The 16477-nt window shown below is 44.0% G+C and overlaps 1 protein-coding gene across 1 annotated transcript in view; it reads right to left on the bottom strand.

Moving 5' to 3' along the window:
* The window catches only part of LOC311148069 (signal peptide, CUB and EGF-like domain-containing protein 3), a gene marked incomplete at its 5' end in the record, with an annotated part of 110512 nt that extends 99581 nt beyond the window's left edge, over positions 1–10931 (bottom strand). Inside the window, one exon of the mRNA XM_084184964.1 lies at positions 10826–10931. Within this exon, the coding sequence (XP_084041090.1) occupies positions 10826–10931 (106 nt within the window). The remainder of the gene's footprint in view (positions 1–10825) is intronic.
* Positions 10932–16477: the final 5546 nt, after the last annotated feature.

Genomic DNA, 16477 nt, shown 5'->3' with positions numbered 1-16477 from the left:
AGTGGTTTCATGTTTGTATCCGTACATTTCTGACAAGCTTATCATAGCGAAAAAGAAAATACTTCTGCATTTCCCGCTGTGTAAACTCATTGCAAATAGGCTCACGATAACTCCTGATAAAGTTGGGTAGCTGATATTCAGAGCTTAAATAGACAAATTGATTAGTCACAGGAATCAGGACTAATAAAGCCAATGCATCGGCCTGTTTTACAAACGGTGGGCCTACACTACCACATGGATGGGCATTCATACAATTCCATTGCAGGCTGACATGGTTGGCTACACCCTAGTAAGCACTAGCCAATGTCTTTTGGACGTCTTTTTTTGTGTGTTTTAAAAACGGTAGGCTTACCAAATAGATGGGCATTCATAAAATTCAATTCCAGGCAACACTGTAGGCTACACTTCAGTAAGCACGGACCGACGCCGACGTCTTTTGACGTCTTTTTTTGGTGCAGTCCAGACCGGCCTTGATTTCCACATCCACGGACATTGGTTTTTGGTCCGGTCCGGACCAAATCTGAACCAATCATAGACGTCTAGAGCTGTGGCGGTCATGACATTTTGTCAGCCGGTTATTGTCATGCATAAGACTGCCGGTCTCAAGGTAATTGACTGTTAATGAACACGTTTAGTATCTCCAGGCCTCCACGCATACAAGCTGCATACAAGCCACTGATGCACGCCTTTGCAACATCTACATTTAAAAAAGTTAAATAAATCAATGAAATATACACCATCACAATAAACCTATTATTTATTTAGTCATGTCTAAAGAAACATTATGATATGAAGAAAATGTATTTCAGAAGAACAGAATATGAGTTGTTTTCTGGCTATGCTCCATGCCATAGGCTGTAGGCTTGTTTGTTTACCTGACAAGATATGCTTATAAGTCCCATGCCCTTATTTTATATTATATGATTTTATAGTAAGAAGAATATAATTGAACTTAGCTGAATAAAATAGAATGGATCTTTTTACCATTCTGGAGCGAGTGCGCATATGAAGTGGCTATGTTGAGCGTAGAAGTGATCATTTGAAACAGGTAGATTTAGAGTAATTTGGCAACTTTGGTTGTGAATGATACAAAACTTAGAATGACTTAGAAATCAAAACATATATGGGCTGCATGGCGCGACTATAGGCTATTGATGGTTTGAGAAAATAGCATGCCTCAGGCTGCACAGCTGTTCTCTCATCAAGCGATCACATTTTCACCCATCATACTATTCTCAATTGAATCTTGTCTTTACTAATATGTGAAATAAGTTTTGATTTAGAATGGCCCATTATCAAATGGGCAGGAACCAGGGCAGGGTAAAACTACATTTCATCTGTATGCACTCCAATAGAAAATGGAGGCTGCGCGTTTTCCGCTGGTCCATTTTTCAATGATGCCCGGTAGGCTACTTCGGTTTTATAGTGGAGCATGTGCTTAATATGAGCAGCTGAGAAATAAATATAAGAACACTTATTTCACTCCATGCATCAACCACTGTTTGAGGAGCATGCTCTCGCTGCGCGACAGGTGATATTCCACCCAAACTCTGTATGCCATGGGCTCTCCAACCCTGTTCCTGCAGCTACCCAGTGCTTAATTTGGAAAACAAAGTGAAATCTGTTCGGGAACATCGATAGTAAACATGTTTTCGCAACTGAACATATTTCACTAAACTGTTGGCAGCCCCTCTGCGCACTCGAGAAAGGAATAAAGAAGAGAGAGGAGATGGAAATGCATGGTGGTAAGATATTCTGTAAAGCTAAAAATGTGTCACCCAATTAATTATGAAAATAAAATAAATCCCCTATTACTAGGCTTTTCAAAATCGCCCTGCACAATCAATGAACCAACAGCATCGCCTAGGGCTATACGTTCTCTCCCAGACTCATGGATCAAAATGTTTGAGTATAGCATAAGGTAACCAGTCCATCCAGTATGCATAATAATACAGTCCACACTCAAAGGCGATTACTCAAATTTGTTTAATTTTGGAGTATAGGCTAGACCAATTATGCACCAAAGACATCTTAAATCAGTTTTGTTTTGTTTTTCTGGCATGCGTAATACGCGGTAGGCTATGTATTGCATAACGGCACAATCATCATTTTAATTCAGGGTTTTTTTCGGGCTTGGGCTCATAAGCCTATGCGTATGCATAAGCTCTAATATGCATATGAACGTTTTGATTGAATCATCACCTTAGAAAGCACTGTCCAATTTGTCATGTTAGGCTTTGAAACAACATCCACAATGACCATGATTTACACTCAGTTTCAACCTGTTGTTGAAGTTCTTTCTTCAAATTGATCATCATAGTGAGGTGAGTTTTAAAAGCATGATGATGTTTTGATGATAAGTGTTTGATTTTCGTTTGCAATTTCCTTTGATGTCAGAGTGGTTAGAGAGATAATATAGCCCTGAGTACCATGCCATTCGGACCTGATGGTCGTTAGCAAGTTGGGTACTACTAACGCATGTCCAGAGTGCATAACAGGAGATTACCTTGACTCAACGGTCTTGTGGAATTATACTGCGGTCATGACACATGACTGCCGGTGTGGCGGTAATACGGTCACCGCAACAGCCCAGACTGGCCTTGATTTCAATGTCCACGGACATTGATTTTTGGTCCGGTCTGGACCAAATATGAACCAATCATAGACGTCTACGTTTGGTTCAGTTTTTGTCCGGTCTGGACCAGCCTTGATTTGGCCCAAACATAGACGTCTATAAATGACTTATTTTCAACTTTCATTCAGAACCGAAAATGAACCTGATTTCAACGTCTGGAAAATGTGGAATTTTAAACATACGGAAAATACCCTTCATTCAGAACCTACATTTAACCTAACTTCAAGGTCTGGAAAATATGTATTTTAGACATCTTTTCAACGTCATTTTGCTTACTGGGTCTACTGTAGTTGTGCAGGTGGCAGCATTTTTTTTGTTTCGCTGAGGGCGGCATAACAGCAAGGACCGGCCCTGATAAACACAGAATCAACATAACATTGTGTTATTATTAATTTGTTGCATGCATAGGGCTCTTCACTTATTCACTAAGAATAAATAGGGCTAAAACGTGCTCATTATTATAGACCAGACACTATACTGTAAAAGGTAGTCTAGTGGTGAAAGCACATTTCCTGTAAATACACAGTGGGTAAATACACTGAGTGTACCAAACATTAGGAACACCTTCTTAATATTGAGTTGCACCCCCTTTTGCCCTCAGAACAGCCTCAATTCGTTGGTCATGGACTACAAGGTGTTGAAAGAGTTCCACAGGGATGCTTCCCACAGTTGTGTCAAGTTGGCTGGATGACCTTTGGGTGGTGGACCATTCTTGATAAACACAGGAAACTGTTGAGCTTAAAAAACCCAGCAGCGTTGCAGTTCTTGACAGACTCAAACCGGTATGCCTGGCACCTCCTACCAAACCCAAAGGCACTTTTTGTCTTGCCCATGAATGACACACATGCACAATCCATGTCTCAATTGTCTCAAGGATTAAAAATCCTTCTTTAACCTGTCTTCTCCCCTTCATGTACACTGATTGAAGTGGATTTAACAGGTGACATCAATAATGGATCATAGCTTTCACCTGGATTCACCTGGTCAGTCTATGTCATGGAAAGAGCAGGTTTTCCTAAGGTTTTGTACACTCAGTGTATATCAATATGCAAACTAAACCAGTTTCACGTCTATGCTTGTCCTAACATCATCACCACATGTCCTTAAAGATCAAAGCCATGTTCACTATTCAGACAGTATATTTGTCTTGGACGGAACTGTTATCAATAGTTTCAACCACTGCAAAGATTATGATCTCCCTCCTTTCACTCAACTGCTCTGTAACAACAAGTACAGTGGTATTGGAGCACCACTTCTCAGGCAGATCGTATCAGAATATCCATTCTCAGAGTGGCAAAGCACAGCTAAATTGATTGTCTACTCTACACTCATGAAGATCACTGACCTTGAGAGGTTTCCATGACGACCTTGATGTATTGATTAACAAGAAGGAAATGACAGCAAGAGAAAAACATACACAACAGAAGCAAATATCTTAAGAGAATGTAAATGTAATTTCAGACATCCATTCTAATATGTGACCTGGAGCTACACTACCGGTCAAAAGCTTTAGAACACCTACTAATTCAAGGGTTTTCCTTTATTTTTACTATTTTCTACATTGTAGAATAATAGTGAAGACATCAAAACTATGAAATAACACATATGGAATCATGTAGTAACCAAAAAAGTGTTAAACAAATCAAAATATATTTTATATTTGAGATTCTTCAAATAGCCACCCTTTGCCTTGATGACAGCTTTGCACACTTTTGCATTCTCTCAACCAGCTTCACCTGGAATGCTTTTCCAACAGTCTTGAAGGAGTTCCCACATATGCTGAGCACTTGTTGGCTGCTTTTCCTTCACTCTGCGGTCCGACTCATCACAAACCATCTCAATTTGGTTGAAGTCGGGGGATTGTGGAGGCCAGGTCATCTGATGCAGCACTCCATCACTCTCCTTCTTGGTAAAATAGCCCTTACACAGCCTGGAGGTGTGTTGGGTCATTGTCCTGTTGAAAAACAAATGATAGTCCCACTAAGCCCAAACCAGATGGGACGGTGTATCGCTGCAGAATGCTGTGGTAGCCATGTTGGTTAAGTGTGCCTTGAATTGTAAATAAATCACAGACAGCGTCACCAGTAAAGCACCCCCACACCATAACACCTCCTCCTCCATGCTTTACGGTGGGAAATACACATGCAGAGATCATCCGTTCACCCACACTTCGTCTCACAAAGACACGGCGGTTGGAACCAAAAATCTCAAATTTGGACTCCAGACCAAAGGACACATTTCCACTGGTCTAATGTCCATTGCTCGTGTTTCTTGGCCCAAGCAAGTCTCTTCTTCTTATTGGTGTCCTTTAGTAGTGGTTTCTTTGCAGCAATTCGACCATGAAGGCCTGCTTCACACAGTCTTCTCTAAACAGTTGATGTTGAGATGTGTCTGTTACTTGAACTCTGTGAAGCATTTATTTGGGCTGCAATTTCTGAGGCTGGCAACTGTAATGAACTTATCCTCTGCAACAGAGGTAACTCTGGGTCTTCCATGCCTGTGGCGGTCTTCATGAGAGCTAGTTTCATCATAGCGCTTGATGGTTTTTGCAACTGCACTTGAAGAAACCTTCAAAGTTCTTGACATTTTCCATATTGACTGACCTTCATGTCTTAAAGTAATGATGGCCTGTTGTTTCTCTTTGTTTATTTGAGCTGTTCTTGCCATAATATGGACTTGGTCTTTTACCAAATTGGGCTATCTTCTGTATACACAACTGATTGGCTCAAAAGCATTAAGAAGGAAGGACCTGTTAATTGAAATGCATTCCAGGTGACTACCTCATGAAGCTGGTTGAAAGAATACCAAGAGCGTGCAAAGCTGTCATCAAGGCAAAGGGTGGCTGTCATGCCCTGGCTCTGGGGACTCTTAAATGTTGAGCCAGGGTGTGTAGTTTCTATGTTTAGTTTTCTATGTTTGACTTTCTAGATCGCGTAGACTATGTTGGCCAGGGTGGTTCCCAATCAGAGGCAGCTGTAGTTCGTTGTCTCTGATTGGGGACCATACTTAGGCAGCCGTTTGGCACCAGTCTGGGTGGGATCTTGTTCCGTAAAGGTATGTTATTAGTCTACCTTGGACTTCACGTATCGTTTGTTTGTTGTTTTGTTCGTGTTAAGTACTTTAATAAATATGTACGCTTATCACGCTGCGCCTTGGTCTGTCTCATCCATAAACGATCGTGACAGAAGATCCCACCAAATGAGGACCAAGCAGCGTGCCCAGGAAGAGAGAATAGCGATGTCTCAGGTGGGCAAATGGTGGTCATGGGAGGAGATATTCGCGGGGAAAGGGCCATGGGCGAAGGTAAATGCCCAGGCAGGAGAGGAGAAACGGCGCCAACCGTGCCGACGACGGACACCCGAGAGGCAACTCCAAGAAAATGTGGGGGGGGGGCACACGGCGTGGACGACGAGGCAGCAGGAGGCAGCGACAGGGCGTATCGGCAGACTAGGAGAGGAGGCCACCAGGTTACGGGGGCTATTGGTCAAGAGGGAGCAGGAGTTAATTGGTCAGAGGGAGGAGCTACAGGAGGCGATAAGGGAGAAGGAGAGTGTAGAGGCACGGCGAGAGGAGCTGGTTAGGCAGCAGAAGGAGCGGGGGTTTATAAGGGAACCCAGTCCCGCTCCTCGCATCAAGCAAGTGGTGTGTGTCGCCAGTCCGGTCCGGCCCGTTCCTGATCCCCGCACTAAGCCAGTGGTATGTGTTCCCAGTACGGCCCGGCCTGTTCCTGCCCCTCGCACCAAGCCAGTGGTGCGCGTCGCCAGCCCGGTCCGGCCTGTTCCTGCCCCTCGCACCAAGCCAGTGGTGCGCGTTGCCAGCCCGGCCCGGCCTGTTCCTGGCCCTCGCACCAAGCCAGTGGTGCGCGTCGCCAGCCCGGTCCGGCCTGTTCCTGTCCCTCGCACCAAGCCAGTGGTGCGCGTCGCCAGCCCGGTCCGGCCTGTTCCTGTCCCTCGCAACAAGCCAGTGGTGCGCGTCGCCAGCCCGGCCTGTTCCTGCCCCTCGCACCAAGCCAGTGGTGCGCTTCGCCAGCCCGGTCCGGCCTGTTCCTGTCCCTCGCACCAAGCCAGTGGTGCGCGTCGCCAGCCCGGTCCGGCCTGTACCTGCTCCCCGCACCAAGCCAGTGGTGCGCGTCGTCAGCCCGGTCCGGCCCGTTCCTGCTCCCCGCACCAAGCCAGTGGTGCGCGTCGTCAGCCCGGTCCGGCCCGTTCCTGCTCCCCGCACCAAGCCAGTGGTGCGTGTGTCCAGTCCGGCACGGCCCATGCCTGTTCCACCGGTGCCTGGTCCGGCACCGGTCAGCTGCTCCACTCCGGAGCCAGAGCAATCCGCTCCACCGGGGTCCGGTCCAACTCCAGTCAGCGGATCAACTCTGGAGCCAGAGCAATCCGCTCCACCGGTGCCCAGTCCAGCTCCGGCCAGCGGCTCCAGTCCGGAGCCTGTACAGTTCGTTCCACCGTCGTCGGGTCCAGCTCCAGTCAGCGGTGCCAGACCAGACCAGGGGCGCAACAGGGAGGTGGAGAGAAGGTGGTGGTTACGCCCGGAGCCGGATCCGCCTCCAAGGCGGAATGCCCACCCGGCCCCTACCCTGTTATGTTTATGGGGCGCGGTCGGAGTCCGCACCTTTTGGGGGGGGGTACTGTCACGCCCTGACTCTGGGGACTCTTAAATGTTGAGCCAGGGTGTGTAGTTTCTATGTTTAGTTTTCTATGTTTGAGTTTCTAGATCGTGTAGATCTATGTTGGCCAGGGTGGTTCCCAATCAGAGGCAGCTGTAGTTCGTTGTCTCTGATTGGGGTCCATACTTAGGCAGCCGTTTGGCACCAGTCTGGGTGGGATCTTGTTCCGTAAAGGTATGTTATTAGTCTACCTTGGACTTCACGTATCGTTTGTTTGTTGTTTTGTTCGTGTTAAGTACTTTAATAAATATGTACGCTTATAACGCTGCGCCTTGGTCCGTCTCATCCATAAACGATCGTGACAGTGGCTATTTGAAGAATCTCAAATATAAAATATATTTTGATTTGTTTAACACTTTTTTGGTTATTACATGATTCCATATGTGTTATTTCATAGTTTTGATGTCTTCACTATTATTCTACAATGTAGAAAATAGTAAAAATAAAGACAAACCCTTGAATGAGTAGGTGTTCTAAAACTTTTGACCGGTAGTGTACATTGAGTAAATAAAAAAAATATGTGTCAAATAGATACGCCAAAACCCTTGAGTTCCTAATACCTTGGTAAACTGAAAGGGACTTTTGTATCAGTACGCTTTAAGGCACATATCCGCTCTGTGAGTAGATAACAGTACTGTAATAGCACAACAAATACCACTGCTGTCTAGACCAATGAATGCTCACAGCCAGCACCTAAGAGTGAATGTGATGAGAGAAGTGTGCCAAAGTGGGAAAGGACTGGCTATGGTCCACGATGATCACAGAGAACAGAATGCTGTCTCCACAAGAGTTGCATTCTTCTTCTGTGGTGTTCTTAGGGTGGTCCAAGCCCAGAAAGCTGAACAGGAAGAAAAGCACCATTTAAACAGATATTTTCATGTGGCTTCATATGTGGTTACCAGGAACCATTACCAAGAGATCACAAGAAATGTCGGTATTTGACATCTTCATTAATTGTACAGCTTTGACTTTCACAGGTAAATACTTGCAACCTCTGCTAAGGAAAAGCAGTGCAAATCTATTAACATCTTCACCTTCCACGACAGAGCATGTATGAGGACTGGACAGGTTTAATTATTTAAAACTAGAGGATAACAAAGTGAGGAATAGGAGCCCATTTACGAGAGCTTGTGCATGCCTGTAACACACACACACAGCCATAGCCTATGACAGACGGTGGAATCAGACATGGCTAATTCATTTAGCATAAAGGAACGAAAAAGAAGACAAAGCAAACAAAGAAGAGGAGGGAGAAAAAGAAAAAGGGAGGGGGGAACCTCTGGCCTTCCTTCCATCCACTTCTTTGTGGAAGACACACCACTTCTAGGCCTCCCTCCCTCCACTTCGGCCTCATTTTGCTGAGTCGCTCCCTCCAGGCCAGGGCTGGTTGGTTCCCACAGTGTGGCTCGGGGCTGAGGGCTGCTGCCTCTGGCTCCCTCCCTGGCTGCAGTAGGAGCTCTGTCTGCCAGAGAGACCCCCAGGCCCAGGACCAAAGGTTACACCAACACAGCCACCGCTCTGCACCGCACCACAGCATGTCCCAACCTCACCAACGGTTACCTTGGCGCTGTATTAGCTAGACAGTCACTTCCGACTTGAGGTTAGCTCAAAGGCTCAGTGATTAGCCTTGTCCGAGGCCCTTCACTCTTTCCCTTTTTAATTTCTCACTCTCTCTCTCTGCCTGCACCTCTAACCTGTCTAATTTCCCTTCTTCATTGTCCTCTTTTTCTACCTGTTCTTCACCATATCCTCCACATTATTCCTTAGTTCATTTGATGAAGGACAAAGAGGCCTGTCACCAACATCTTTGTTAAATCAATATTGACCTGACAAATTGTACCTCTTATTGTTCCAGTATCTCTCTCCCTCTCGATCTCATCTCTCTCTCTTGCTCTCTCTCCCTCTCAATCTCAACTCTCTCCCGCTCCCTCATCTCTCTCGATCGCATCTCTCTTCCTCTCTCTTGATCTCTCTCTCTCTCTCTCTCTCTCTCTCTCTCTCTCGATCTCGATCTCATCTCTCTCCCGCTCCCTCTCTCTCATCTCTCTCGATCGCATCTCTCTCTCCCTCTCTCTCCATCTCATCTCTCCCACTCCTCATCTCTCCATCTCTCCCTCTCTCTCTTATAGATGTCTAAAGATAAAAAGCCATACAAATATTACTAACTGCACATTATTCATAGACTATCCTCCCACTCTTAAGACTTCTGTTTTCACAGTGTCCATTCTCTGCCAGGCTATGGTGGTGTTGCTGCTTGTCACTTAGGCTACAAACAGGTGCATGCCATTACTGAGTGACAACACTGTTCCGGTAACATTCCACATGACAAGCAAGTGTGTAATCGATGTTGTGGGAAATTAAGTTAGAAAAAAAGTTGTTATAATTGCAAAATGTAAACATTAGGTTTTCTCACAAGTGGGGGCCGACCACCCAGGATGCCACTCATGAACAACTACTCTGTTCATGAAGTTCTCAACAAACCTGTTCTGTTCACACTGCTGCTGTTTGAAGTGTCGCCAGTTCATCTTCATGGTTAGAGAATGGGAGTGTCAGGGGGATTTAAACATTGGTTAACGGTTTTGGATCAGACCTATAAAACAGGTTAATTTGCCACTTTTGTGCCAGTCTCAGAAAAGTGCAGCAGTAGCTTAACCATTGTGGTGAGACAAATATAGTCTGGGCATGCAACAGAATACATGATTTCCTGATTCCTTTATATCTCTGTAACAGCAGTTTGACACATGCCAGTGCAAAACAATATTTAAACAGAGTGGAATTTCCTAGGTACTTAATACAGAAATATATTTTGCATCAGCCTACTAAAAGAGATTTCAATTGTCTTTACCAGTGTGCCTGTTCTTTAAATGTAATAAAATGTTGAGTAGGATTAATGAGGCATACTTCGTTTTTGTTTTTATTGTGAGATGCTGAAGTTATTGGTGTGTGTGTGTGTGTGTGTGTGTGTGTGTGTGTGTGTGTGTGTGGACATGTTTAACTATACTTGTGAGGACCAGAAGACCCCACAAGAATAGTAAACGAACAAAAATTTGACCAACTGGTGACATTTTGTTAGTCCCCACAAGGTCAAATGCTAATTCTAGGGGGTTCAGGGTTAAGGTTAGAATTAGTGTTACGGTTAGAATTAGGGTTAGGGTTAGGATCTAGGGTTAGGTTTTCGGGTTAGGGTTAAGGTTAAGGTTAGGGTAAGGGTACAGGTTAGGGTTAGGTTTAGGGTAGGGGAAATAGGATTTTGGATGGGACGGAACTGTGTTAGTTGTACAAGACTGTGTGTGTGTGTGTGTGTGTGTGTGTGTGTGTGTGTGTGTGTGATCTTTAACAATGAACTAATTTGTAACTCAATTAGAAATTGGTCAGGCATTAGCTTACAAATTCACAATGCACAGCGGATTGAGGTAATGAAATCTGCACTAAATCATCATAGCGTAAGGATAGGCTACTCCTCAGGGTCTGAAAGATAAAGCCTGGAGGAATAAAGGTATTTTGATGGGAAAACTTACCTTGAGTGGATTTGCCTCCTGAAGCGCGAGCTGGCTGTTGGACAAAGGCGACCAGACAGAAACCGACTAATCCAATGCTTGCGCGCATTAAAATGTGCAGATGCATGGCTACTTTATACTGTAGTTGGACTGTTATAGATAAAAACCTACTTTACAACGCTTAACACGCACAAACGGACTGTTTTTTTCTATATTAAAAACCTTTACAAATATATTGTTGGACTAGGTCCTTTCCTTTGTGTCTGCTTATTCTGTTTCAAGTGATCGGGTTTTGCGGAATGCCCGACAATGTGCAGCAATAGAGAAGCGGTGTTCTGTGATCATGTTCGACCCAGACCAATTTCAATATAAGAGAAAGGCAGAGGGCGGTTTGAGAGAGATGGAGTGAGGCAGAGAGGAGGAAGGGGGTGGAGAGATGAGGATCCGCGCATTGCTCCTGCTCTCGCTCTCCCTCACGCGCTCTCTCTCTTTCTCCAGCTACTTGCAAGGACTTCTTTTTCTACAGGAATTTACGATCAGCTGCTGGTTGGAACGAGGTCGGGGGTTGTCATGGGCGAAAGGTCAAACTCCGGGTGCAATCCATGGACCGCGCGCCACACCACCACCAAGTTGGACAAGAGCCGTGTGGGAGAAAGAAAAAACCTCCAAACTTGCAACTGACACATACAGTGACAAATATACGAAGTTGTGTTGATAGCACCCCATGCACAATGACCAGCAAACAGGTTGTAGTCACTGCGTGTGCTACGCGAGCTCTCACTTGCGCTCTATCTCCCATGATTGCTTCTCATACTAAATTATTATTACCTATTTTTGCCACTGCAAAAAAAGCCAGGAGCAAATCGCATTCTAAAATATCTAGAGAGCAATAAACACCATGACATTATCTGCTATTGAGCATTAGCCTGCAGGAGATTCTGTAAAGCCCCTGGCTTTACATAAATGAAAACACAAGTCTGGCATTTTGTATCATCTTTTTGTATTATGATCATTATCATCCTGATCTATACATGATTATTCAAGTCCATACATAGGCCTACTCCTTTTTCAAATTTGTTTGTACCCTGTCCAATTTGTCTGCACCACCACTTGAATTTGCCTATTGCTATACCTATGTGTAGGCTACACAAGGCAGACACCAAAAAATTACATTTCCCTGGCCACACCTCACAAATAGGTTTTCACATCGTCTAAAACCCATCAACAGATATCTCCAAACAGCCTAAATTTCACATCACCTGCCTGTTAACATCCCTCAAATGATTCATTTCCTTTTTATTTACAGCAGGCCAAGCCTGTACTGCTTGCCTCCTCTAGAGGATAAGTGTCCCATTAATTATTATGTATTTGTGTTGTGCAGCTAGTCTCTACCTCCTCCTTGTCTCTTTTAAAGAATAAATAAAAGCTGACAAAAGGAAATGCAAACAAGAATCAGCATGTTCCTGTTCTTTCATTGTGGCAGTGTCTCATGGCAGCTTTTCAACTTGAAAGAGGGTAAAGAAGACAGTTTGCTTTTCCACTCTCCTCCATAACACTGTATCACTGATCATGTGCTTTATACACCATTAGCACTGAAGGCTTACTGGGAATGAGGCTTGAAATGTGCCTGAATCAAAGCTCTAGCTATCTGTTCCTTCCTTCCCACATTACCTGGCACAAAAGCCTCAAAACTATACTGAGCCTCTTTTTCACACCTTGCCTTTTGAAACATGGATATTAGATTCAGCATGGCATCAGTATTAGATAGAAGACATGCTTATTGTATTTCATTTCCTCTAGGATTTAATCTGCTGTGCTAATGCATTATGTTTTCTGTTCACATTTGTTTTGAGAAAGATAATGCTCAATAATGATGTTCTCTAGCTCCTCTGTTTTAATGCAATTAGGGTCTTTCATTAAAATTGGAGATTTAAAAAAATCTATTTTCTACAGGCTTAGTCAGATAACGAAAACTTCTGATAGCAGGCAATCTTATAAAAGCTTGACCATAAAGATGGATATCTCTGTGGCTGATAAAATGAAAACATTTTTAAAGAGTTCAAAGGTACAGAGAAACACTATGGTTTCTTTCTTATTTCTTTTACCCAAGTTTAGTCTTTGATTAGATGTTTGTTCTTTGTTTTTGCCTTGCAGGATGGAAGACACTTTCTGGGAATGTCTAATGCTCCTTATTCATATCTGGGTGGTAAAATTAAGCCTGATCATATACTATTTTATGGACGTGCATTTTGAATAATAAAATCAACATCGATAGTACTCCTCTGTTCTGAACTTTAATGTCGTGTATCTTAATGGTTTCCCTAGAGTTGTTTTTAGAACCAAGAATAATCAAACAAAGTATAAAAATGCCCTTTAAAATAAATCCCTCTTGGCTTGTAACAGACATAATTTGAAAGGATCCAAACTGTGAAGTCTGGCAGCCTGGCCTGTGTAATTATAATAACATCCGTCAGAAGAAATATGGAAATATACATATCCCAAACCCAAAATCTCCAGGTAATTGTGAGCCCATGTATAACCAAATGAGCTGAGAGTCACTGGGGAGCCAGAGGAAGTCAGGCCACAGTGTCTGGGGGCCTGAGCCTGGGAGCTGTAAGTGATGCATAGTTTTTCATATGGGTACAGCAGTAACACTTACTTCATTAAGGGCCGAGGGGTGTGCATGGGCATCACTCTACACACAAACATACCTATTTTTACTTGAACAGACGCATAAGGGAAGCCCAGGTAATGTTTAATTTATGACCCTAGTCGTCATGAAAGGACTTCAGTTACACTGTGAATCCGGAGGAAAAGGAAAGAGTATGCCGGTAGGGTAAAGAAAGAGACTGGGAAAATACAGCTGCAGGCTGCAATACAGGCTTCTCCTATTAGATAAGCACACAGCTCCACTATGTAACCAAATGGCATCATATACTTCAGCAATGGGACTCACTCTACCATACCATTTTACATGTAGTAGTGCTTGCTTACATTTACAGTAATGCTTGCTTACATTTTCCTACAACACTGACATTGCAAACGCCATGCTCTAGCAACTGAGTGACAGAGGACCAAGATGGTACATAACTCATTCCCCATCTTCTACCTCCAAGCAACACAGCAGGGTCTCTGGGCATTGACCATGCCAGCTCCACAGGGGATCAAATGGGGGGAGGTAAACTTAGAATCGAGTGAGGGTTAGAAGATTTGGAACCTTTGCATTGGTAGGAACGTCATAACTGTGCTCAAAGGCTATGGGTGATTATCTCCCACATGTTTTGGTGGTGACCTATTTGAATGAGCTAAATGGGCTGGGTAAGAGCTGCATACTCAGTAGTGGCTTTACTGTACAGACTACAGAGCATCTCCACGAATCCCCCTACGATCACCTAAGATCCAGCCTGAGGCAAACCTCCCACACAGGTACAGTCAGAGGACGAGACCTGCCAATCTCCCACACAGGTATAGTCAGAGGATGAGACCTGCCAATCTCCCACACAGACACAGTCAGAGGATGAGACCTGCCAATCTCACACACAGACACAGTCAGATGACGAACACCTGGCCTGAAAGAGCGACCAGGGATTATGGGGAAGTCCCATGACCTCAGCGTCCAGCACAACGTTTATGACTATATCCCAGTCTGCATTTAACAAGGCCTACAGTAGATGAGGGTCATATATTTCTGCTAGGTTTGTAACTTAACCAAGTAGAAAAGCACGCTCACAATAGAATGACATGAAACTATGCTCCTTTTGAAGAAAACTAAACTTTATGTGAAAATACATCTCTAATGTGTTCATTCACTCCTCTCTGTCTGATTCCTGGAACTGAACCTTGACAAGCAGACAGACGAGAGAAAACCCAAATGCAGATATGGTGCAGAGATGCTTTGTTGAGTAAAAGTTTTCAAACAAAACATTCAGACTACAGTGGGGGAAAAAATTATTTAGTCAGGCACCAATTGTGCAAGTTCTCCCACTTAAAAAGATGAGAGAGGCCTGTAATTTTCATCATAGGTATATACGTCAACTATGACAGACAAATTGAGGAAAAAAAATCCAGAAAATCACATTGTAGGATTTTTTATGAATTTATTTGCAAATTATGGTGGAAAATAAGTATTTGGTCACCTACAAACAAGCAAGATTTCTGGCTCTCACAGACCTGTAACTTCTTCTTTAAGAGGCTCCTCTGTCCTCCACTCATTACCTGTATTAATGGCACCTGTTTGAACTTGTTATCAGTATAAAAGACACCTGTCCACAACCTCAAACAGTCACACTCCAAACTCCACTATGGCCAAGACCAAAGAGCTGTCAAAGGACACCAGAAACAAAATTGTAGACCTGCACCAGGCTGGGAAGACTGAATCTGCAATAGGTAAGCAGCTTGGTTTGAAGAAATCAACTGTGGGAGCAATTATTAGGAAATGGAAGACATACAAGACCACTGATAATCTCCCTCGATCTGGGGCTCCACGCAAGATCTCACCCCGTGGGGTCAAAATGATCACAAGAACGGTGAGCAAAAATCCCAGAACCACACGGGGGGACCTAGTGAATGACCTGCAGAGAGCTGGGACCAAAGTAACAAAGCCTACCATCAGTAACACACTACGCCGCCAGGGACTCAAATCCTGCAGTGCCAGACGTGTCCCCCTGCTTAAGCCAGTACATGTCCAGGCCCGTCTGAAGTTTGCTAGAGTGCATTTGGATGATCCAGAAGAGGATTGGGAGAATGTCATATGGTCAGATGAAACCAAAATATAACTTTTTGGTAAAAACTCAACTCGTCGTGTTTGGAGGACAAAGAATGCTGAGTTGCATCCAAAGAACACCATACCTACTGTGAAGCATGGGGGTGGAAACATCATGCTTTGGGGCTGTTTTTCTGCAAAGGGACCAGGACGACTGATCCATGTAAAGGAAAGAATGAATGGGGCCATGTATCGTGAGATTTTGAGTGAAAACCTCCTTCCATCAGCAAGGGCATTGAAGATGAAACGTGGCTGGGTCTTTCAGCATGACAATGATCCCAAACACACCGCCCGGGCAACGAAGAAGTGGCTTCGTAAGAAGCATTTCAAGGTCCTGGAGTGGCCTAGCCAGTCTCCAGATCTCAACCCCATAGAAAATCTTTGGAGGGAGTTGAAAGTCTGTGTTGCCCAGCGACAGCCCCAAAACATCCCTGCTCTAGAGGAGATCTGCATGGAGGAATGGGCCAAAATACCAGCAACAGTGTGTGAAAACCTTGTGAAGACTTACAGAAAACGTTTGACCTGTGTCATTGCCAACAAAGGGTATATAACAAAGTATTGAGAAACTTTTGTTATTGACCAAATACTTATTTTCCACCATAATTTGCAAATAAATTCATTCAAAATCCTACAATGTGATTTTCTGGAAAAACAAATCTCATTTTGTCTGTCATAGTTGACGTGTACCTATGATGAAAATTACAGGCCTCTCTCATCTTTTTAAGTGGGAGAACTTGCTCAATTGGTGGCTGACTAAATACTTTTTTCCCCACTGTATGCAAATTGCCATCATCAAAACTGAGGCAGCAGACTTTGTGAAAATTAGTATTTGTGTCATTCTCAAAACTTTTGACCACGACTGTAGAATTTACTATAGTTACAAAAGTGTATGTTTTTTGTGGACTGTAGTG

This window comes from Coregonus lavaretus, assembly GCF_964263955.1.
Source record: "Coregonus lavaretus genome assembly, chromosome: 20".
Classification (NCBI taxonomy): domain Eukaryota; kingdom Metazoa; phylum Chordata; class Actinopteri; order Salmoniformes; family Salmonidae; genus Coregonus; species Coregonus lavaretus.
The sequence above is the reverse complement of the archived record's forward strand: the minus strand, read 5'-3'. Positions and strand labels throughout refer to the sequence as shown.